The sequence below is a fragment of the Electrophorus electricus genome, chromosome 11, assembly GCF_013358815.1.
Source record: "Electrophorus electricus isolate fEleEle1 chromosome 11, fEleEle1.pri, whole genome shotgun sequence".
NCBI classification, from domain to species: Eukaryota; Metazoa; Chordata; class Actinopteri; order Gymnotiformes; family Gymnotidae; genus Electrophorus; species Electrophorus electricus.
The window spans coordinates 1,857,996-1,880,184 of record NC_049545.1 but is presented as its reverse complement, the minus strand read 5'-3'; the positions used below and the strand labels follow the sequence as shown (position 1 = coordinate 1,880,184).

The window sequence follows — 22,189 nt, the reverse complement described above, 5'->3', positions numbered from 1 at the left end:
TCCAGGAATGTCAGAACCTTGCGATTCAACTGGTAACCTTATGAGAGGGCTTGAATCCTAATTTTCTTGAATCCTTGGTTAAGTATTGAAGGAAACTGTATTTCTCTTGAATTCTTGAATTTGAAGTCTTACTGTCTGCTTCCTTGTAGAAACCCTGCCTGGTATACTTTGTTTACTTATCCTGTCAGTCCTATACAGCATTTTTATGTTTCAGTACTCACACCTGAGCGCCGGGACTCGTTAAAAACATTGTACCAGTATTAGAAGAAAAGACCCTGTTGATTTTTTCATTTGTGATTCAAAATATTTTACTTGCTTTATTTATTCAAATCATATATATTAAAAAAAGCATCAAAAGAAAACATGCAAAATGTGTCATTTATTTTACCTATTCAAATTTTAACAAAGTGCATATCCTGCATAAGAAAACACTAACATGGAATAAAAGAGAATACAGTAAAATATAATTAGGGTTGCAGAGGTGCTGGCTAGAAACAGGCTCAGGTGAGGAAGAGCGATGCGTCAAGGCTGTGCACTGAGCTCCTTTGACCAATCACCTGCCTGATAAATTCCCATTTTGACCACAATTAATTTAAATGAATCAGGACATCTAACAGACCTTTGTGCTGTTTTTGTTTAGGAGTGTGTCACTAAGCTAAATTTAATTTGGCTTCTATTGAATATCTGCAAAAAACTATTACAAAGGAGCTACAGTCAAAGAGGCTGCTTTCTTTTTCACTGTGATTCATAAACTTTGTCTTTTCTATTGACTGTGATGTTGAACTGTAGGATTGCACTTGGCAATGAATTAAAACAATTTTAAAAACACCTTGGAGGTCTTTGAAGGAAGTTTAGGTGATTAAATGGTTCAAAACATAATACACTGCACCCATGAATTTGAGTAAATGTAATAGCATGGTAGCTTTGCTTGATTAGGATTTGGGGCATGCCTGTTAGTGTCTGGTTGTAAACCCGCTTTGGTTGAATTTCCTTTCTGTGTGCAGAAAGATCACACCTGGTCTACACATTTTAGACAAGACAGTACTGCATGTCATATGATACACAAGTCACTTAAAGTCACCATACACTTCTATATGGAAAAGTAAATAAAACATTTCTAATAATTTTCTAAGTAAAATTTAAAATCAAAGGATTGTTATTTCAAAATAGTAGTAGTTGTTTTCGTCTTTCACTTTTATTTTGTCTTTCACTTCTAGTTTGTCTTTAACGCCTAGCGACTTTTATTTTGATGAGAGTTTAGCAACCCGGAAGTTACTGTTACATTGTTTCTCGCTTGATACTGGTTCAAAAATGGCTGTTAGTGTCCAGTGGGTCACCAACTGCGTCCCATTAATTTGTGTTGAATTCTGGTGATATTCCAAGGTCCATAGCTTATAGCGAAAGTAACTGGAAACATTTACTACCGCAGGTGGTTTCCATTGCCGCGGCCCCGTCAGTGGCGGTATATCGACTTGTGTCGTCAAACTGGCTAGAGTAACATTTGTAAACATTAGCTAGTGCTAGCTCGCTAGCTAAGAGCTGGTAAAATGGCCACCATGGAGAAACTGATGAAGGCCTTCGAGTCTCTCAAATCATTCCAGCAGCAACAGGGCCCGTTGTCTGCAGAGGAGCTGGTCCAAAAACAGTAAGTAGCTTATAAGGTCTACGGTTACACCAGTCAAATATGATTTACTAGCCACCTGGTTGCTTTCGCTAGTTGCCTCACTGGCGTTACGTCCTAGTTTCCCCATCCTCGCTCAGGGTCGTTAAGATGCTTGGATAGCACAGTCTGAAATTGTGTTTGAATCTGAAGACGTTTATTTCGTGCATAAGGGTGTTTCATTTCAGCAGTTGTTGTTTAGTTGCACGACTGAAATGTTTCGGTCCCCATCTGTAAAGTTATCCTAATTAAATCCTAATAACTGCCATACGTAACCTGTACACTTTAAACATTATTTAGTTGGCCAGCTAGACGTAATAGCCCCAAGTATCTAGTCAGCTAGAGGTGCACCCATAGATTTTACAACTCACTTTATAAGTAGCGGCATAAAAGACCGTTTTCAGTGAGTAACAGAAATTACACAGCAGTGCAGCGAATAGATTGAGTCTGATTACTTTTTGAGCAATTCCAGATTTCTCATTTAAATAGACTTTTGAAAGCTTCCATTGGTATGTATATCGTAGCTGCTTGTAAGTGTTTGTTTGTTCAATGTCTTAGTATCTGATGTGTAAAGTGAATCGGAGGCATGTGTTGTGACTTACTTATTTCCTACCTAACTGCTTATCTAATCTGTCCCATTTAGTGCAATAGATATAACAATTAAGACAACCAACTCACATGACTTCAGTGAAAGTCAGTGCAGCAACCTATTGACAAACCAATATGAATTCAATATGAATGCTCACAGTACACTAAACAGTATTAGACTATATTCCAATAATATAATACCCTTCTGTTAAATATGGATATCCTGTGGGCCAAGATGAGTCACAGTTTGTTGTATGTGTGTAATATGCCGATAGTTTTGCATTTTGCAGCCACTTTTACTTTCTGCTTACTAACACTGATCAGGTTTTCTCTGAACAAGAGTGTCAGGTGTATCCTATGCATGAGCTAGAACTGAGCTGTTCTCATGTCATAAAGGCAAATTATTTTACCCTATGGTCTTTTGCACATGAAACCTTTCAAATGTGAACATATAACACTTTTGCCGGTTATTGTTTTGTACTATGTTTTTTGTATTATATGAAACGGCACATAAAATAGATATAGATTTTTTTTTAAATTATTTAGACTTTATCTTTTAAAATGTTTCTGATGGTTTTTCTTTTTAGGAAAAAAGATCTAGCTACGACCAAAAAAGATCGGGTGGCTCATTGTTTGACAATATGTGAGAACATCGTAGCGCAATCTCTAAGGTATGTAGTAGTCACTGCATGAGCTACTAAGTAGCACAGAGTACACAAATTATGGGTTAGCATTGGACACTCTTTCAGATATCATAACAGATTATTTAGATTTATTTATATTTATTCCCATCTCTTTGTTTCTTTACTCGCCTTAAATATAAGAAGTTTCTTCTGGGCCTCACTTATATTGCTTAAAATGTCGCACTTTGGAGAGAGAATGGGTCCGGAAAAAAACGTTTTCTCTGTGAAGATCCTGCAAAGATTTAAGATGTGATTGACATAGGGCTTAAATGCTAACCCGTTGTCCTTGGAGATGAGGTGGGAAATGGTAAAAGGCCAATGTCAGTCATCATCTTTAGTTTTGTTCAGGTTCAGAAGTTCACGTTTGTTAAATCAGGTAGACCTAATTATGTGCTCTTGAGTAATCTGGAAAGCACGCTAATTATATTGTTTACATTTCTGGTAGCTTCTTGATTATTAGGACAACCTTGGGTTTGTAAGCATATAAATAGTTTCTGTAAAGGTTTTCTTACTCATAGTTCCAACACTGTTAACTGAAATGCACAAATCCATTGCTAAATTTAATCTCATCAACTAGCCTGCCCACTCTACGTGATTTCAAGTCAGAAGTCGGAGTCTGTGTGCCTGCTACCACGGCTCCAATGGGGGCATCCCCTATTGAAAAAATGGTTACTGATTCAGTATGTACACTGATTTTGGGATATCATGGGTTAGCCTGATGAACTGAACAGGTCTTGGCACATCTGAATGTAGATTATTCTCACACAAGCCTAAGCACGTTTTTTGTTTATGCTATTAGAGACCTTTTAATACCATAAGTTTTTTTCATAGGTTGGCAGAAATGATAATTTCTGTGTAAAAAAAAAAAGTCCCACAGTTCTATGTTGACTGTACTATATTTCACTTAATGTCAGAACGTTTGCATGTTGGCATGTTGTCTGTTGCACTGTTGTTTTGTGTTGCACCATGGTCCTGGAGGAACATTGTGTCGTTTTTGTTGTGTACTGGTAAATAGCTGAAATGACAATAAAACCTCTTTGAACTTTGAACTTGAAAGGTTTCAGTTTTTCCACACTGCTATTTTTGTGACATTTCAGAGCAGTTCAAGATTTAAGAAGTTAGTTTGGAGCCCTATTAAAGCTTCTCAAATCTTAATTGTTGGGTAAAAATGTATTTTGCAAATCATATTGGGGCAGTCAACAAACCCAACATAACCTTTACTTTTTTCATTTATAATCTTGGGGTGATTTGTTATGGTGAAATTATGTTTGTGTGAAGATTTTTTATGAAATGACTTTCTCTTGGCTATGGCTCTGGGATCAGGACTTCTCCAGAGTTCCAGAAACTTCTGGGAATTGCCATGGAAATGTTTCTGCTGTGCAGTGACGACAAGGAATCTGATGTCAGGATGGTGGCGGATGAGTGTTTGAACAAAATCATTAAAGTGAGTTCTGCGGTGCTGGCTACTGTCACAAGCTCTTCCTTATCACCTGAGACCATTATGCATGACGATCGTTTCATTTCTGAAAATTAATTCCTCCTTTTTTCCCTTAAAAACCCTGCTCCAGTCAAATAAAACAGAAGCTTAAAATTCAGTTTGTATTCCTGTATGCTTTGTATTATCTCTATAGGCATTAATGGATTCCAACTTGCCTCGATTGCAGCTTGAGCTATACAAAGAGATTAAAAAGGTATGTTGAGAATGATTGATTGATTTGCCTAGATTATCAAAATTTAATTGTCTTTGTTGATTGTGTACTAATACCTTTAGTCATTGTGTATTTGAATTGTAAGATCAGAAACTTAATTAGAATAAATATGGACCTGCAGCAGTATAGTAACATGTTGGGAGGTCAGATATCGGCTATTAGTGTTTTTCTTCTTCAGAACGGCGCCTCTCGGAGCCTGCGGGCAGCTCTGTGGAGGTTTGCTGAGCTCGCTCACCTCGTGCGGCCACAGAAATGCAGGTGCACTCATTTTGAGTTGACCATAATGTAATCTGAATACAAGCACCTTCATGGGAGAAACTTGAAAACCATCACACAATACACATAAAAGTGTGACTGCCTTTACTGAGCCCTCTTTCCCTCCCAAATGGTCTCAGGCCATACCTGGTGAACCTGCTCCCGTGCCTGACGCGGATCACTAAACGTCAGGAGGAAACGGTGCAGGAGACACTGGCTTCCTCAATCCCCAAAATCATGACAGCCCTCGGACACTTCGCCAATGACGGGGAGATCAAGGTACAGCCCGAGCTCCTCAGCAAATATCAAAAGGGCCCCACTGCACACAATAGCAAGTGTTTAAAAAATGCAGCTTCTTTCTTGTGCATTACAAGAATAAGTTAGTATTGAGGCTGAGCTAAAGCTGAAAGTACAACAGCTTTTGAGACAGTCCTTTGGCACTAATACCCTAGTGCTCTGGTTTTACAGAATGGTTCACAACCTTTAGTCTGAACCACAGAATGAGGTTAACTATGTGCTTTTATGCCAAGAAGACGCTAAGAAAAGTAGAGAAATGGACTCGCGGCCTTCGGGACTCTACAATATATTTTGCTTAATTGTTATCACAGTGTTTGTCTTTGCAATCTAATTATGAAATATGCGTGAACTGCAAAGGTTTTTTGTGATGGAACAGTCTGTGAGTGATTTCATTATTCCCTGAATTCAAATGATCCAGAAGACACACAATAGTTCAGTTGAACCTTCAGACACATAATACAAAGTTCAACAATTTGTTTAATACAAGACTGCAATCACAAAATATGTTCCAGTGCAATTGCAACTTATGCAACAACCATACTGATTGGTTCAAGGGATTTCCACCTGTGCCATGACACCTGATAACAGCACTGTCAGTTCACCATATTATTCCACTGACCACCAGTCGCTAGGAACCAACAATGAACACTTTACTTCAAGCTGCTTCTAACTATTATTTCGACAAAAAAAACTTCAAATATTAAAAACATAAATTTGAAAAATTGTTCACGGGTTAAATTTTTATGCTTTTAGTTTTTGCTTTGCTTTTTAAAACTGTTGTATAAAAGCAACATCGCAGTAAAATGTGTTATTGGGAATAATATGGCTTTGATACTCTGTGCCACTCATCCTTAACTCATGCCGTGACTTTTTTCGTGACGGCACGCTCCTATTGTGTTCTATAGCTTTAATAGTATTTTGCCCATATGATGTTGTACTACCCTTTAAGCATCCTTGAAGCATTTGTAACTGGAAATGGTGGTGTGATCTTAATATGGTTTTCAGATGGGTGAATATAATGTTTTATTTCTAAGATGCTGTTGTCAGTTGCTGGTGTACTCAGATTCTAGTCATGGGAGAATGACCTCATATTCTAAATATGGAGGGTGACTCACTCAGACTTTAATTATCTATGATCTCTCTCTCCCTCTCTCACACTGTCTCCCTGTTGCTCATTCACCTACTCTCCCTCTCTTCCCTGTTTCAGAGGAAGATGGAAGGTCTTTAATTTTTTCCTTTTCAAACTCAGACTGTATTTCATCACATATTTCATGACCCATGCTTCAGCACAGGAAAATTTATATTTTCAGTTTCAAATTCTAGGAAAGTTGCAACACTGCAAAAGTCTGTTGAGGGGGTGCATATTTTCCTCATATCCTAAAATTCCTTTTCTTAAGCCATGTTATAAGGGCACTGATTTAAACAGGAGATGCAAAACTGCATCATAAATCCATTTCTCACTATAAATGTGTAATTTGTGTAATTGTATTGATTCTTCCTGTATATAAACTCATTTTAAGAAGTACTCAATTAATACATTTATTATTATTATTATTATTATTATTCTGTTTGTGTAATTTGTAGGTGCTTCTAAAAGCCTTTGTGGCAAACCTGAAGTCCAGCTCTCCAACTATTCGGCGCACAGCGGCAAGCTCTGCAGTCAGCGTGTGTCAGCACTCGCGCAGAACAAACTACTTTTACACCTGGCTCCTCAACGTGCTGCTGGGTATGAGGTTTTCTGGACCTGCGCCTGCACATCAGTACATGAAGTTTGTATAAACAGGAACGAAATTGCCTTTGCCTCCACTCGCGCGTATGTGTGGCAGTATGAAGATGAAGGAGGCCTCCCTGCCTCTTCCTGTCCATGTATTCTGAGCTGACTCCCTACCCGTGTCTGGTTCCCGCAGGTCTGGTGGTACCGGTTGACGAGGAGCGCCCCAGCCACCTGATTCTGGGGGTGTTACTGACCCTGCGTTACCTGGTACCCTTGCTGCAGCAGCAGGACGCCAGCACCAGTCTGAAGGGCAGCTTTGGGCTCATGCGCAAGGAGGCAGACATCTCCCCAACACCTGAGCAGCTCGTACAGGTACTCAGGCCAGGGCTTAAAGATTTCGGGCACCGGCTCCGATTTCTGACTTTTTCTTATGCCTGCACTGGATTGAAAGAAAAAAATATTCTCTCAGTCTGAATAACCACCCCACAATCTCACACATGTGTATTTGCATGGCTTTTCACATGCACCACATGGGGGCAAAACCAGACATTGTTGGGCTTAATTGGTATATATAAATCTAAATAAATAATGGGCTGCACAATGCTGTCAGTCTCAGACATTTTTATAGTATTAAAGCATTGTGCAGCCCATGTAGATTCTGCAGTTGTAAAACGTTAGGAGTGAGTGTGGTGATGTTCTTAGACCAGAAGCTTCTAGTTAATATTAAAGTAATTTGGGGTGCATTACTCGTTGCATCTTTATATTTTTACGTTTTTTTTGTTTGTTTGTTTTTTGTGTTTATTGCTGTTTTTGTCGTGTTTTAGGTACTTTCTTCAACCATGCAATCCATAATACTAAAGGTGTGTGTGCGTGCGCGCGCATGTGTGTCCTCTCAGGTGTATGAGCTGACCCTACACTACACACAGCACCATGACCATAATGTGGTGACTGCCTCGCTGGAGGTCCTGCAGCAGACGTTCCGTACTCCTCCTCCGGAGCTCTTACACACACTCATAACTCTGGGCAGCGTCACACAGACCAGCGTCTTCAGAGAGGAGAAAGAGAGCCGCACACGCAGCGGCAGCATCCTTGAGCTCATTGGTATTTTCGTGTGTCATTTATATGATTCAGCCCTGTGATTGGTTTTTGTTGCTCATTGTTCTTGCCTTCTTGTTATGGTGTCTTTGGATGTGGATATTGCCTTTTGCTACAGAGGGTTTCTTCATGCTGATTACTTTTTAGAATTTGGATCTGGTTAGATTTGATAAATGTTGCTGACTGGATGTGATTACTTTTGATGATGGCATGTTTAGCTTTTCTTCTTAGAAATTAATTTAAATAAATCCTGCCATGTGTTGGCATGTGTAAGTGTAACCAGAAGAAAACAAAATTCATGGGCTTTCAATTACCTCTTTGATTTACTTAAACCAAAAAAACCCCAAAATGTCAGTAGCTAGTTAAAGTGATATATTGGTATATATATTGGTATATATCTTGACATATGTTCCATTACATGTGGTCTGGTGTATTCTGAGATGATCATTCCACATGCTTTAAAAACAAAGCTAATGACAGAACTGCCGGGAATGTAAACTGAATGTTGCATAGTTTTCTGTGTGAGACCCAGCTTTTTTACCAAGCCAACATGGAACTATAGTTGGAACTGCAGTTGTTTAACCCTCAGCTCTTAACGTTCCTAATAACTTTTTCACCTGCATGTATCTGGTTAATAATTCACACCTGCAGTTCCCCTACACTAAATTTCCTCTGGAGTTTCCAGAAATTTCCTCATGTAGTAATTAATCATTTACTTTTACTGATTTATTTCCTGCTTTTTATCCCTTGCCCTAACCTGATGATCTAAACTCTATTTCCCTGAGTTCCTTGGGGCTTTTTCTGGTTTCTTCACTACCTGTTTCCTGTGCGCAGCTGGTGGGTCAACATGCAGTCCGCTCATCCTCAGGAAGCAGAAAGGTGATGTCCTGCGTCACCTTTCAATCCTTTACAACATCCAAACCTTTGAGCCCATCTGCTCGAAGGAAGTTGAAGTTGGGAGGTTTTGGCCTTTGAGTGTCTTAAGGGTTTTGTACAGAGTTGTGGGTTTTCATTTACAAGCAATGGCCTGGCTGGTCCTTGTTTATGCTACTGCTGCACACTAATAAATTATAACTACTATGAACAATACCATTGGTAACGTTTAGTGCCAAGTATTGTGCAAAGCTGCATGGAACCTTTTGCATTCACTATTATTGATGAATCATCTTTTTTTTTTTTAAGTCCTTCAAAGCAGTCTGTGAATAAATTGGTGTCAGTTAGGTAGGAATCTTTGTTTTTATTTGTGAACTATGATTTTGTGTAGTAGTTACAGTATCACCTCTTTATGCATATCAAAACAGTGAAGTTTTAAATAGACACTTTTGAGTCATTTATTGAATGTACTGAGCTGTATGTCACCTTTGGGCTGTACCTACTTCAGGTAAACTGCTGTCAGGTGAGGAGGAAGGTCTGGAGGATGACCCTGAGAGGGCAGAGGTCACTACAGGGTCCTTTACAGGTGAGTTCATAATGTCCATTCCATAAGTAGTTACTAAGTACATGTTTCTGTACATCAAGTATGCGCAGTAGAGACTAAACAGGTCTTTGGAAATATGATGTGAACGTGGTGTTTTACTTTATTCCTGTTGGACACCACCAGCCTCGGTGGGTGGAGATGGCTCCAGTGACGCCCCCTCCTCCTCTGGCGTGTCATCGCTCGGCCCTTCTAACATCATCACGGAGCAACCTCGTTCTTCCCAGCATGCTCTGCAGCCGGGTGATTCTGTGGACCTGAGCGCATCGACAGAGCAGGGTGCTGAACCCGACACTCCGGATGAGGAAGATGAGGAAGACATGCTAAGTCGTAGCTCGAGTGGCCCTGCTGGGGTCATCGGCACAACCACTGACTCCAATCAGGCCTCCGCAGCGACGGTATCATCGTCACCTCCTAGCGACAGCTCCCAGACGACCACGGAGGGGCCGGACTCGGCCGTGACGCCCTCAGACTGCGCTGAGCTCGTAAGTGTCCCCAGCACCGGCAGCAGGCGCTACCGGACCCGGTCTCCACCCTCACCGTCTCCCACCGAGGGGCCGGATACTTCCTTCCACTCCGACAGCGAGGTCTCTACGTCCTGCCGGCCCTCCTCTACCTCCTCCTCTTCCATATCTTCTTCCACCTCCTCTGCCATCTCCTTCGCTAGCAGTAATGACAAGGTCAGCCGGTGGCAGGGACCGCAACCCGTCTGCCCACCGTCCTGCCTGAGCCCATCCTCTTTCTATGTCCCCCATGCACGCACCATCTGGAGTTTGCCCAAAGCCCCTCTCGGTCTCTCGTGTCAGATGCGTGCGATGAATGACATTCCCCTTCTGCTCTGCATTTTCTGAGTTTGGCCTTTCCTGTATGATCAAATCTGTAAATTATCGGTTGAACTCTCTTGATCCTTTTTCTGAAAAACTGGCTTTCCTTTCATCCAGAAGTGATGTTCAGTCCTTCAAAAGTGATTTTCAGTTAGAAGCATGACTATGGGAGCCAGTACCTACAAAAGCATGTCTGATCAAAATGGGTTTCAGCTGTGTCTGGAAGCTTCTGGCTTGGAACTGGTTATAGAGCCTTTTTCCTATATGCTGGCAAATACGAAATCAATGGCTAGGCAGTCCCTATGGATTCACTTAGACATAAGTGGATATGGTTGAATGTTGGTATTGCATCCATTGGTGCTTTGGTGCGTCTCTGTGTAATTGAAGCCCTGAATCATATTTATATTGGAAATGCTAATGCATGTCTGTCTGTCTGTGTGTGTCCTCCTTGCATGTGTTTCTGGCCATGTATGTCTGTGATGGTCCCTGTATGCCTGATTTGTGATGTGTCTTTGTTGGTTTGCTCTCTCTCTCGGGGTGTGTGTGTGTGTGTGCGTGCGTGTTGTAGGTACTGGATGGCAGTGAGAGTCAGTACTCAGGGATGCAGATTGGTACTCTGCAGGACGAGGAAGATGAGGGAGCAGCTCCAGCCCCCGATGAACCTTTAGGGTCATTCTCCCAGTCTGCGCTAGGTGTGTACAACAGACACAACATACCTCAACACTCAGTGTATGCACAGTTGCAAGTAAAGGCCCTCATGGATGCGGGTTTGTCTTTTAGCACTGAGTAAACCTCACCTTTTAGAGGGTAAAGGCCATAACCGTCAAGCTTCTGACAGCAGTGTGGATCGCTTTATACCAAAGGATGAAGTTCTGGAGCCTGCAGACCTTGATAACAAGGTGAACACAATATATATATACACACACACACACGCATACGATACTCGTATACAAATAATCACCAGTTTGCACACAACGTTCAGCCTGTTTGCTGTTTCTAATAATTGTGCCTGGCGTTTGGAAGAGGGCGATGTCTTACGTAATGTGTGTGGGACTCTGTGGACTTCTCCATTTAATGTGGGAGTTGAGAATTGCTGCCATAAAAAGCGCCGTCAGCCGTTATCACCCACTCGTAGGTAGTAGCTGTATTTCAGAAATGAAGCAGCCCAAATCTACATTATTCTACAGTTAAGGCAGTTGTCAGTGCCTCACCCATCTCGCTTAGGATGTCCTTGTTTTAGAATTGTCTACTTACAGATTTAGTGCCCAGTAAGGCTGGGCAGTGTCTTCCTAAATGACATAAAATCATGTCTTTGATACTCATTGACTTAATTACAGTAATACCTTAATTGCTATTAATTTAGTGATCCCTTGCTACAAAAAACGTTTTGTTTTGTTTTTGTTTTGGTAAAGATGTAAAAGTATATTTTAAAGTACTTTTAATGTGAAGGTATAAAACCAAAAAAACTAAAATGACAGCAGAAAATGTCCCAGTGCTGCCAGTAAGATGACGTAATGCTATCATGTGCGTCCAGACACCCCATCTACTCCAGCGGCTGCAGATACAGCTCGCCCCCCCCAGACCCGCTGCAGTAGCTCAGACTCCCACATCTACACTGAAAGTGGCTACCTGGACTAAACATAATGTAATGAACGTGGACTGTTCCCACTTGAGTCCTGGTCTTCCCAAGGTTTCTGCCTCAGTTCTGCCCAGGGAGTTTTTCTTTACGACGCTCACCTCCGGCTTGCTGCTTGCAGACCTGGACACATTTACATTTACGGCATTTAGCAGACGCTCTTATCCAGAGCAACTTACAAAAGTGCTTTGTCATTTACTCATAGAATACATCCTAGTACAGTACAGCAGGTTAGAGTCCAAAATGGCCACTTTACTTTCTTATACATAAAACCACACAAAGACACTGTTGTTAAATATGTGTAATGTGTTGTGTTGTAGCCGTCCAGGATTAAAGGCGAGATCGGCCACTACACGGCCCCAGCTGAGGCACCCCTGGTGCACTGCATCCGCCTACTGTCTGCTTCCTTCTTGCTCACTGGCTACAGAAACGGTGAATTTTCTCTCTCTCTTTCTCTCTCCCACTCTCCCTAATATATGCTATTTGAGACAAACTCTCACCAATAAAAGTATCGTAATAGCAGAACTATATATAAATATTAGGTCTGTGTGTGTGTAAAGGCATGTTTTTAACCGTTGAATGTACAGAGAAAGCATGTCCCTGCTGTGGACGTGTCGCATTGATTGTGGGGGGGTTATTTGTGCCACGCAGGGCTGGTCCCTGATAAGGAGGTGCGCGTGAGCGTGAAGGCTTTGGCTGTCAGTTGTGTGGGAGCTGCTGCGGCTCTTCTCCCAGAAGCCTTTTTTAACACGCTCTACCTGCAGCCACTGGATGGGCAGCAGCCAGACGGTGAGACACTCATTAGGAGTCAAGCCTGTTCCTTTCTGAAGTGCAGCATAACCATATGCAGTTCTCTACTCAATGTAAGGTGTTTCAAGCGCAGCTACAAAGCTATGTGCAGCCCTGCTAAATCTGTCAGCTGGAGGAGATTGGCTTCAACAAGAACATGTGTGTCCAAGATGTGTTTTTTTCTTTTTCTGTGTGCCTTGATTTTTCATTTGAGATTTGTTCACACATCTCAGCATGTCGAGATGGAATCCTTTGCCCTCTCTGCTGTAACAGGACATGACGTATGCCGTGCTGTTTGATTTATTAAAACAGAGCAGCAGTACATCAGTGACATCCTACAGTACATCAATCATGGGGACCCTCAGATCAGAGGAGCTACAGCCATACTGTGTGGCGCTTTGATCCAGGCCATCTTGCTCAAGACCCGTTTCGTCTCCGAGCCCTGCCTCTCGCACCTCCACAGCACCACCGGTGAGACTTACAGAAGGACCACGTGCCAAGTGTCAGGATTTGGAGGTGGGGTTTTAAGCTTGAGGGACATAGGCTAGGAATAACTGAAGAGCGCAAGAATGCACTGTGACCAGCTGCACATATTTACAACGTGTAGTGAGTGCTGGCGCGCTGGAATGATGAATGCTATTTTGTGAGGGGTTTGACAGTGGCAACAACATGGGGGGAGAAACTGGTGTCAAATGTGCTGTGACCAATACAGTGCAGTCCTCACGCAGATTAAATGAGATGTGTGGATGAAAACCTCATTCTGCTGAAGCAAAACATTTACCTTGAAGTCGCACTTGTCAGTTAGAGTTGTCCCAGTCAGTCAATTGCAGATTTGAAGAACTCATGTTTTCGGTGTGTGCTAATGCAGTTCATGTGATGAACAGAGCTCAGTCATAGCGTTTGGCCTCCCTCCTCTTGTGCTGTGTCAGGAAACCCTGTGTCTCTGGAGGACTTTGTGCCCTTACTCCAGCAAAGTCTGAAGGACGAGTCCTCGGTCACGTGCAAGATGGCCTGTTCGGCTGTTAGGGTAAGGCTCTTCATGCCCAGTGCGGTGTGTCACCACTGCGGCCAAGTTTGCCCATTTGCAACTGAGACCATATCTGGCGTTACACTGTGAGGCTGCTGTGGTCTTTTATATGTTTGTTGAATGTTATTCTGCACGAGATGCTACAGCTGAAAACAAATTCTGTGAACAAGTATGTGATCTCACTGGTGCTGAAAATCTGATAAAGATTTTCTTGCAATATTAGCATGATGCTAGAAAATTATGATGATCTGTGTTTGTTTTTATATGCAACTTTTTGCCATAAGAAGACGTCAAAAAGGCAATCGTTGCTGCCAAAGACAATCTCTGCTGCCAAACTGTCATAAAACATTCTTTCTTTTAGTCCCACACACTGGTTTTGTTTGGCCATGATGCTATATGGAGTTGGGTCATGAGTTGGGCACAACTCCAGGCTGCTTTCTACTGGTTATTTTAGACCTGCATTATAGCAACAGTCACACCAAGATTTTGGAGCCAATTCACCACACTGTGAGAAGATAATCGCAGGCTGTGTTTAATCACCAAGGCACTAAATCGGCCACAGTGGAGGACGATGAGTTAGGAAGTCAAAGGCTACAGATTTTAACTCACGATTAATCAATTCCTTCATGATTTGGGATTGTTGATTGTGACAGCATAATGGACTTGACAACTGAGACCATGTTAAAAAAACATGAATGAATGAGAGTACAATAATTTGCCAGTTCAAGAAAACCCTTAATGAAGGAATGTAGTTTGTGCTAGACCGTTCTCCAACCGTGTGTGTAGTCACGTGTGTGTGGGTGTGTGATTCTTATTTCAGCACTGCATCATGGCTCTATGCAGTAGCACCCTTAGTGAACTGGGTCTGCAGCTCCTCATTGACCTCTTGACCTTGAGGGATAGCTCCTATTGGCTGGTCCGTACTGAGCTGCTCGAAACTTTGGCGGAGGTGGACTTTCGGTAAGACAGTTATGAGACTTAATTGTCAAGTTGGGCTTTTGAATTACATTCTGTCCAGGGTTCTTTACCAAAAGAGGTCACTGCAAAAGAAACAAACAAACAAAAAAAGTTGCGAAGTCCTTTGCTGTCAGTGAGGTCTACAGTAGCACTCTTGACATTGCACTCTGCATAACCCAGGTGTGTTTTCATGTGGCAGGTTAGTGTGTTTCTTGGAGAAGAGATCAGAGAAGCTGCACAGAGGAGAGCATCACTACACCGGGGTAATTGGCTACTTATCCAGCACAGCTTACTGCTAAAAATAACACTAGGGCCTTTTACAGAGGCTGAGCTAGAGTGAGTCACTTACTGGCATCATGTACAAACCGTAAGTCATGTCTGCCTAGGCCATTGTCGGCTGCTTGTTGATAGATTGATTGAATTGATTGATTGATTGATTGATTGATTTTTTTATTTTTTTTATGCAGCTTTAATACTCGTGTAACAGGCTCATTGCTACTTGGCTTCACTGCTGAGTGTGTGTGGGCGTGGCTTATGAAGCGTCGTCGCTCTGTCTCAGTCTTTGCAGCTGCAGCAGAGAGTGATCAGTGATGTAGTTCTTTTCCTGCTGGGGGATGAAGACCCACGAGTGCGACATGTTGCTGCTTCTACCATTACCAGGTTCTCTCTCTCTCTCCCTCTCAAATAATTTGTATTACTCATTCTTGTATGCTCCTTATTCTTAATGTTTTGTTCAGTAAATTGAACATATGCTCCAGAATATTTTGAAGATTTTTTTTTTTCCCCCGTGTGTGCGTGTGTGCGTGTGTGTGTGTGTGTGCGTGCGTGCGTGCGTGGCTCCAGACTGGTGTCCAGGTTGTTCTACGATTGTGACCAGGCACAGACAGATCCAGTGGTGGCAATCGCTCGTGATCAGAGCAGTGTGTATTTGCAGCTACTGATGCACGAGACCCAGCCTCCCTCCCAGTTTACTGTTAGCACCATCACGCGGTAATACACCCACACTTTTTTCATCTTAAATCCCTAAACCAATCGTTCTAAAAATGCCACTGCATATTACATCACATAACTATGCAAAATGACAAAGAAATATGGGGCAAAACATGGTGTCATGCTACATACTGGGCAAACAACTGCTGTGTGATGCCTACCAGTTGGCCACGTTATGTCTTGGACTCTAAATGACTCTAAATAACGGGCCAGTTCAACTCTTGTGCTGACTAACAGGACGTATCGGGGATATAGTCTGTCAGCGAGCGTGTCGGACATCTCTGTGGAGAACAGCCTGTCCCGGGTCATCGTTGCCATCTCTCACACCCTCACCTCCTCCACCTCCCGAGCTCTGACTGTGAGTTCACACCCACTGAGTCATAACCTTTAGTCTGGTTTCCATGTGCCTGTGAAGTCCGGCCCACGAGTGACAGAGAGACGAAACGAGAAAATGTATTGGAGTAGCAGATTACAATATTAAAAAGAAGCGTTGTGATCTTGAGAAGCACGTCTTGGAAAGCTTTAGCTTCCGTGTCGTGTATGTTCTGCTTTGCATGTGTTCTATGCTGTCTGCCTCCTCCAGTTTGGCTGCTGTGAGGCCCTGTTCCTGCTTTCCTTCGCCTTCCCAGTGTGCACCTGGAGCACAGGATGGCACTGTGGGTTTGTCACCTCCGCCGTGTTCCATGCCAGCCGCACCATCCAGGGCCGGAGCAGAGGGCGCACCTTCAGGTGAGCACAGGGACACATGTGCACTTGCCCAAAGGACACACGTTGGTTTGTTTATGTATGTATGTACCCAACGTTGTTAGACTGAGCTCAAAATATAATTGTGCTTCTGTCTAAACTTTTTTTTACGTTTTTGTTTTTTACATTTCTCCATAAGTGGTAGCTCAGTGGTTAAGATAATTGACTTGTAATTGGAAGGTTGCTGGTTCAAGCCCCACCACTGCCAAGTTGCCACTGTTGGGCCCCTGAGCAAAGCCCTTAACCCTCAATTGCTTAAGTTGTACTCAGTCAAATTTGTAAGTCACTTTGGATAAAAGTGTCAGCTAAATGCTGTAAATGAAAATGTATTATCCATTTTTTAAAAACACATTTTTCATTGTTTAAACAAATTCTATATTTAATTGATTAGTTTCACGCAGTTTTAACATTGTATCTTGCGATGCTTCTTGAATCGTTCTATATACCGGTAGCATCGATGTGCATCTCTATCTCTCTGCTCTAGTCTGTCCCAGTGTCAGTCAGGCAACAGCGAGGAGGGGCGCCAGAGCCTGACGGTGGGCGTGGCCAGCCTGGTGCTGTCTCTGCTGTCCTCTGCCTGGTTCCCGTTGGACCTGGCAGCACATCAGGATGCCTTGCTGCTGGTCGGGAACCTGCTCGCTGGTGCTGCTTAAATTCACTTCAAACTGCCATTTGAACTGTAACCTCTGTAGTTCCGGTTTGTTTGAAGCAGTTGATTGCCTGCTGTGGTAATCAAGTGCATTTTAGTGATTTTTAAGATGTGAGATTCTAGGCAGTTGAGAGCATCAGTTTTACAACAAATGCCTTCTTTTTTTAACTTGTCTTTACAATAAATGTTTAGGGGGTTTTTTTGTTTTTTTTTTACCTTGTTAATTTTCTTGCTCTAACTATTATATTGCCTGATCGGTCTGTTCTGTCTATTCAATCTCAATCAAAGCTACTGCCCCAAAGTGCATGAAGAGCCCGTGGTTGGGTGAGGAGGAGTCTAGCTCCAACCCCTCGAAACAAGAAGAGGCGTGGCCTGCCCTTAGTGACCGCTCTGTGGTTTCCATGGTAGAGCAGCTGTTCTCCCACCTGCTGAAGATCCTCAACATCTGTGCACATGTTCTAGAGGACACGTCCCCAGGCCCTGCAGTCAAGGTAGTGGCAGATATGAAAGAAAGATGGTTTGGAATCATGTACTGCCTGTGTGGGACAGTACTGCAGGGGTTTTGTGATGAGGGACGTGTGGTAGAGACTGCCCTTGAGGTTGACCTGTTCACTGGAGTGGCGTCTGGTGTGTAGCTGATGTACTTGCACTGAAATGAGTTTGTTGCAAAAACATTTTTTGAAATGGAATACTGTTTTAAGATGTTACTTTTAGATCTTTCTAAAAACCAGTGAATGCGTTTCCTAGGCCACTCTGCCCTCGTTGGCCAACACTCCGTCTCTGAGTCCAATCCGGCGGAAGGGTAAAGAGAAGGAACTTTCAGAATCCAGTGCTACCCCTATGAGCCCAAAGAAAGGAGAGACCAATACAGGTAAGATGAGACTCACTGCTAATTAACAGAGCCGTCTGTCAACATGCATTCGTGTTAGCTCGGCTGATTCAGTTCAGCTCATCAGCCTGGACAGGGCTTGGTCTGGGCAGGCTGACTGGGGAGTGGTGATTTATTTATAGTTTAAAAAAAGCATCTTAATTCAGCATACTGTGATGGCCATAAAAAAGAGTCTTAAAAAGTGGTGTTTTAAAAGCTTGTGGATTTTGCTTGACCTGAATGTACACACCATTCTGTGTGAAGCCTTTCTACTATGAAGCTGTAACAGTAGTTATTGTGCTGGAGAGCCACAAACAACTACACATCACATTTCTGGAGATGTTTTGTATTTCACTGTTGAGCCATGGGGTCCTTTCTGTGTTTTTGAACAGGCAGGCCAGCAGACAGCACAGGCACAGCTCCAGTGAATAAGTCCACTTCAGTGGGCAGCTTTTACCACCTGCCCCCTTATCTGAAGCTTTACGACGTGCTCAAAGCTACTCATGCAAACTACAAAGTTTGTCTGCTTTCCTTTAAAGTTTACGGTTTGATTAGAACAGTGTTTACCCTCAGTTCTGCTTATTCTTCCTCTGTGTTGTGTTGCTTCCTAAAGAAAACATATCTTAACAGTAGCATAGTCATGGCTCATTCATTCCATCCTTTGTTGATTATTTTTCAAGGTAACGCTGGACCTCCACAACACCAGTGAAAAGTTTGGCAGCTTCTTGCGATCAGCGCTTGATGTTCTCTCCCAGCTGTTGGAATTGGCCACCCTGCATGACATTGGCAAAGTATGACTGCCTTTACATAGAGTAGTGATGTTATTGCTCTGCTCTGGTATCAGCAGCACTCGGAGAACAAGTGACATAGAAGAGGTGAAAATGAATGCACGCAGTGAAGGTTAACACTCTTTATCTTTTAGTGTGTGGAGGAAATCTTGGGTTACCTGAAGTCATGTTTCTCAAGGGAACCCACCATGGCTACAGTATGTGTCCAGCAGGTATGTTTCTCACTCTGCTCTCTCTCTCTTTTACACACACACACACACACACACACACACTCTCACACCCTTCTCTTGTCTCTCAGCTGCTAAAGACCCTTTTTGGCACTAACCTGGCATCCCAGTATGATGGGACTTCCTCCCACCCCTGCCGGGCCCAGGGGAAGGCCCTGCGTCTGGGCTCGTCCAGCCTCAGACCAGGCCTCTACCACTACTGCTTCATGGCCCCGTACACACACTTCACCCAGGCTCTTGCAGACGCCAGTTTGAGGAACATGGTGCAAGCAGAACAAGAGCAGGATGCATCAGGGTGAATGAAAGCACGCGCGCACGTACGCAGCCATGGCAGTTCGCCCTTTCTCTGAACTTCGCGTGACTGTAGGTGTTCTCTCTCTACTCCTGCAGGTGGTTTGATGTAATGCAGAAAGTGTCCAATCAGCTGAGGTCTAGCATCACTAACGTGACACGCCATCGAGGAGACAAGGTACAGATGATTCTTAGCCATTTCTTTCATCTTGCCCTTAAATTTGTTGTCGACAGTGCTGGCTGTTCTTTGTGGCTGTCACCCTGATATAAAACACTGTGTTTACCAAACATGCCACTGCTCATGCCATGAAATTAATCATTGGAAATTTAAATGCGAATCTTTTTTTATTGTGGTCAAAAGCCAGAAGAAGTGAGTCAGTGAGGAGAACAACGCATTATTATTGGTTATCTGTAGAAACTTTGCTAAAGAATAGGCACTGCCTGTTATGTCTGGTTGTGTGAAGGAAATCTAGGGTTATCTGAAGTCATGTTTCTCACGGGAACCCAATTATATCTTTCTTTATTGTAAATAATTGTGAAAGTCAGTATGCCTAATTTGCTCAAAATACACAAATTATTTATGTTGGTTTTTTTTTTCCTTGAACAAAGGTAGTATAGGTTCATGTTATAGCATAAGAGGCATAAGAAGCCTGACGAAGAGCTGTGTGTTTCAGAATGCCATCCACAACCACATCCGTCTGTTTGAGCCTCTGGTGATCAAAGCGTTGAAGCAGTACACCACAAGCACATCAGTGGTCCTCCAGAGGCAGGTACTGGACCTGCTGGCCCAGCTAGTTCAGCTCCGAGTCAACTACTGCCTGCTCGACTCAGACCAGGTGAGGCACTTCAGTGGCCCTTGAAATCTGCCAGTAGTTGCTGAATTATAACCTGCCCTGGAAATGACAGAAGATGGAATCAAAGGTGTGAATTGCATTAATTCTCTGAAATCCGTAAAAATTGGACAACTTGAAGCCACAGTCAGAAGTTGGACATCTGACTAAGCTGACCTTATTAAGTGAGAAGTTGTTCTGTGTTGTGTGTTTCAGGTGTTCATTGGCTTTGTGCTGAAGCAGTTTGAGTACATCGAGGTGGGGCAGTTCAGGTATGTTCTAGCAGCTTAAACACATCACATGTAAAATATGCCATTCATGAGGACCCATCGGTCAAACCAGTACCCCGGTCCCCTCTCTTTACTCCCCTCTCATTCCTTTTCTGTGACTGTTCATGTCTTAGGGATTCGGAGGCAATCATTCCCAATATTTTCTTCTTCCTGGTGCTGCTGTCCTATGAGCGCTATCACTCCAAACAGATCATCAGCATTCCAAAGATTATTCATCTGTGTGACGGCATCATGGCCAGCGGCAGGAAAGCTGTTACCCACGGTGTGTAAACACACACACTTAATACATTCAATATGTAAATGGAACTCGTACCTCAATGCAGAACATGGACCTTTGAAGGTGTGTATAGACGGTGTTTGGTTGCCTTCCAGCCATCCCGGCCCTGCAGCCCATAGTACATGACCTCTTTGTCCTCCGGGGCTCCAATAAGGCTGATGCAGGCAAAGAGCTGGAGACACAGAAGGAGGTGGTGGTGTCCATGCTGCTGCGCCTTGTACAGCACCACCAGGTACGCCTGCGTCTCGGGGTGGGTGGGAGCTGCTGTGTATTGAAATATGTTTTCATTAATGTGCGTGTGTCCAGGTGTTGGAGATGTTTATCCTGGTCCTGCAACAGTGCCATAAAGAGAATGAAGACAAGTGGAAGAGGCTGTCGAGACAGATCGCTGACGTAATCCTGCCCATGATTGGCAGACAACAGGTAAAATAAAATGTGTTTACGTTACAGTAATCCCCGTTATTCTTGACCATCTTCGTAATTACCCATTAACAATTGATTAATTGTGTGTGTGTGTGTGTGTGTGTGTGTGTGTGTGTGTGTGTGTGTGTGTGTGTGTGTGTGTGTGTGTGTGTGTGTGTGTGTGTGTGTGTGAACCAGATGCACTTGGATTCCCCTGAAGCGCTGGGCGTTCTGAACACACTGTTTGAGACAGTGGCTCCATCCTCTCTGAGGCCAGTGGACATGCTGTTGAAGAGCATGTTCGTCACGCCTTCCACAATGGTCAGAGCCCCCCGCTATACACCAATGTCCAGAAAGACCATCAACATTTCATTTCATTTGTGTATCATTTGTTTTAATGATTTTGTAAGTCTTTTGGTTGCTGTTTTGTTCATAGTCTCCAGATGGCCGCCTTAGTTTTGCTAATTGAATGCACTGTCCAGCTCCTTACTAACTACTCTTCGTACAAGTAAAATATCAAATTGTATCAAAATCTACTACAGTAATGGACAACACCATGCCATAAAGGCCACATCACATCACTGCACATCAGTACACACATGGTTCCAGGGAAACACTACAAATATCAGGGAAACATTGAATTGTACAGTGATGTGGCACTCCAGGAGTAGAACATTTAGGGTGACATCAAATTTAATTTTATGTGATTGCTATATTTCTGTCTGTTACCTGCTTTTATTTGATACCATAATTATTGTTTGGTTTCTTTTTTCTCATTTCCTGTGCTCTGGGCGTGTTCCTGATGGCTTCTTGTCCCTGCCGTAGGCCTCCGTTGGCACAGTACAGTTGTGGGTGTCTGGAATTCTGGCCATCCTCCGTGTGCTCATCTCCCAGTCCACAGAGGACATCATTCTCTCCCGTGTCCAGGAGCTGTCTCTGTCTCCGTACCTCCTGTCCTGCCCCACCATCTGCTGTCTCCACAACAATGACCTTTCACCTCCCGCTGTCCAGCCCAGTGCTACTGTAGAGACCAATGGGGAGCAGCAGCGCTTCCCACCTGAAGAGACATTCGCCAGGTTAGTGCTGCTGTCATGGAGTCTTTAAAAGCCTCCATTTTCATAACTC

General features: G+C 43.1%; 1 protein-coding gene across 3 annotated transcripts in view; it reads left to right on the top strand.

Annotated features, from left to right (window-relative positions):
* Positions 1 to 1,306: 1,306 nt before the first annotated feature.
* Positions 1,307 to 22,189, top strand: part of htt (huntingtin) — a 34,277-nt gene continuing 13,394 nt past the window's right edge. For 2 of the 3 annotated variants that reach the window (XM_027000420.2, XM_035531321.1), the window contains exons 1-39: positions 1,307 to 1,645; positions 2,836 to 2,919; positions 4,255 to 4,375; positions 4,563 to 4,622; positions 4,819 to 4,898; positions 5,036 to 5,174; positions 6,777 to 6,918; positions 7,100 to 7,278; positions 7,803 to 8,007; positions 8,836 to 8,880; positions 9,383 to 9,460; positions 9,602 to 9,960; positions 10,868 to 10,991; positions 11,080 to 11,198; positions 12,256 to 12,367; positions 12,587 to 12,724; positions 13,037 to 13,195; positions 13,654 to 13,751; positions 14,572 to 14,711; positions 14,908 to 14,971; positions 15,268 to 15,368; positions 15,552 to 15,698; positions 15,936 to 16,056; positions 16,282 to 16,427; positions 16,927 to 17,084; positions 17,380 to 17,582; positions 17,839 to 17,962; positions 18,352 to 18,476; positions 18,640 to 18,750; positions 18,882 to 18,959; positions 19,046 to 19,269; positions 19,365 to 19,443; positions 19,940 to 20,101; positions 20,312 to 20,367; positions 20,499 to 20,647; positions 20,758 to 20,894; positions 20,969 to 21,085; positions 21,263 to 21,385; positions 21,890 to 22,140. In XM_027000420.2, coding sequence (XP_026856221.2) covers positions 1,548 to 1,645; positions 2,836 to 2,919; positions 4,255 to 4,375; positions 4,563 to 4,622; positions 4,819 to 4,898; positions 5,036 to 5,174; positions 6,777 to 6,918; positions 7,100 to 7,278; positions 7,803 to 8,007; positions 8,836 to 8,880; positions 9,383 to 9,460; positions 9,602 to 9,960; positions 10,868 to 10,991; positions 11,080 to 11,198; positions 12,256 to 12,367; positions 12,587 to 12,724; positions 13,037 to 13,195; positions 13,654 to 13,751; positions 14,572 to 14,711; positions 14,908 to 14,971; positions 15,268 to 15,368; positions 15,552 to 15,698; positions 15,936 to 16,056; positions 16,282 to 16,427; positions 16,927 to 17,084; positions 17,380 to 17,582; positions 17,839 to 17,962; positions 18,352 to 18,476; positions 18,640 to 18,750; positions 18,882 to 18,959; positions 19,046 to 19,269; positions 19,365 to 19,443; positions 19,940 to 20,101; positions 20,312 to 20,367; positions 20,499 to 20,647; positions 20,758 to 20,894; positions 20,969 to 21,085; positions 21,263 to 21,385; positions 21,890 to 22,140 — 5,156 coding nt within the window. In that variant the 5' untranslated portion in view covers positions 1,307 to 1,547. The remainder of the gene's footprint in view (positions 1,646 to 2,835; positions 2,920 to 4,254; positions 4,376 to 4,562; positions 4,623 to 4,818; positions 4,899 to 5,035; positions 5,175 to 6,776; positions 6,919 to 7,099; positions 7,279 to 7,802; positions 8,008 to 8,835; positions 8,881 to 9,382; positions 9,461 to 9,601; positions 9,961 to 10,867; positions 10,992 to 11,079; positions 11,199 to 12,255; positions 12,368 to 12,586; positions 12,725 to 13,036; positions 13,196 to 13,653; positions 13,752 to 14,571; positions 14,712 to 14,907; positions 14,972 to 15,267; positions 15,369 to 15,551; positions 15,699 to 15,935; positions 16,057 to 16,281; positions 16,428 to 16,926; positions 17,085 to 17,379; positions 17,583 to 17,838; positions 17,963 to 18,351; positions 18,477 to 18,639; positions 18,751 to 18,881; positions 18,960 to 19,045; positions 19,270 to 19,364; positions 19,444 to 19,939; positions 20,102 to 20,311; positions 20,368 to 20,498; positions 20,648 to 20,757; positions 20,895 to 20,968; positions 21,086 to 21,262; positions 21,386 to 21,889; positions 22,141 to 22,189) is intronic. The other variant, XM_035531322.1, reaches the window with a different exon arrangement.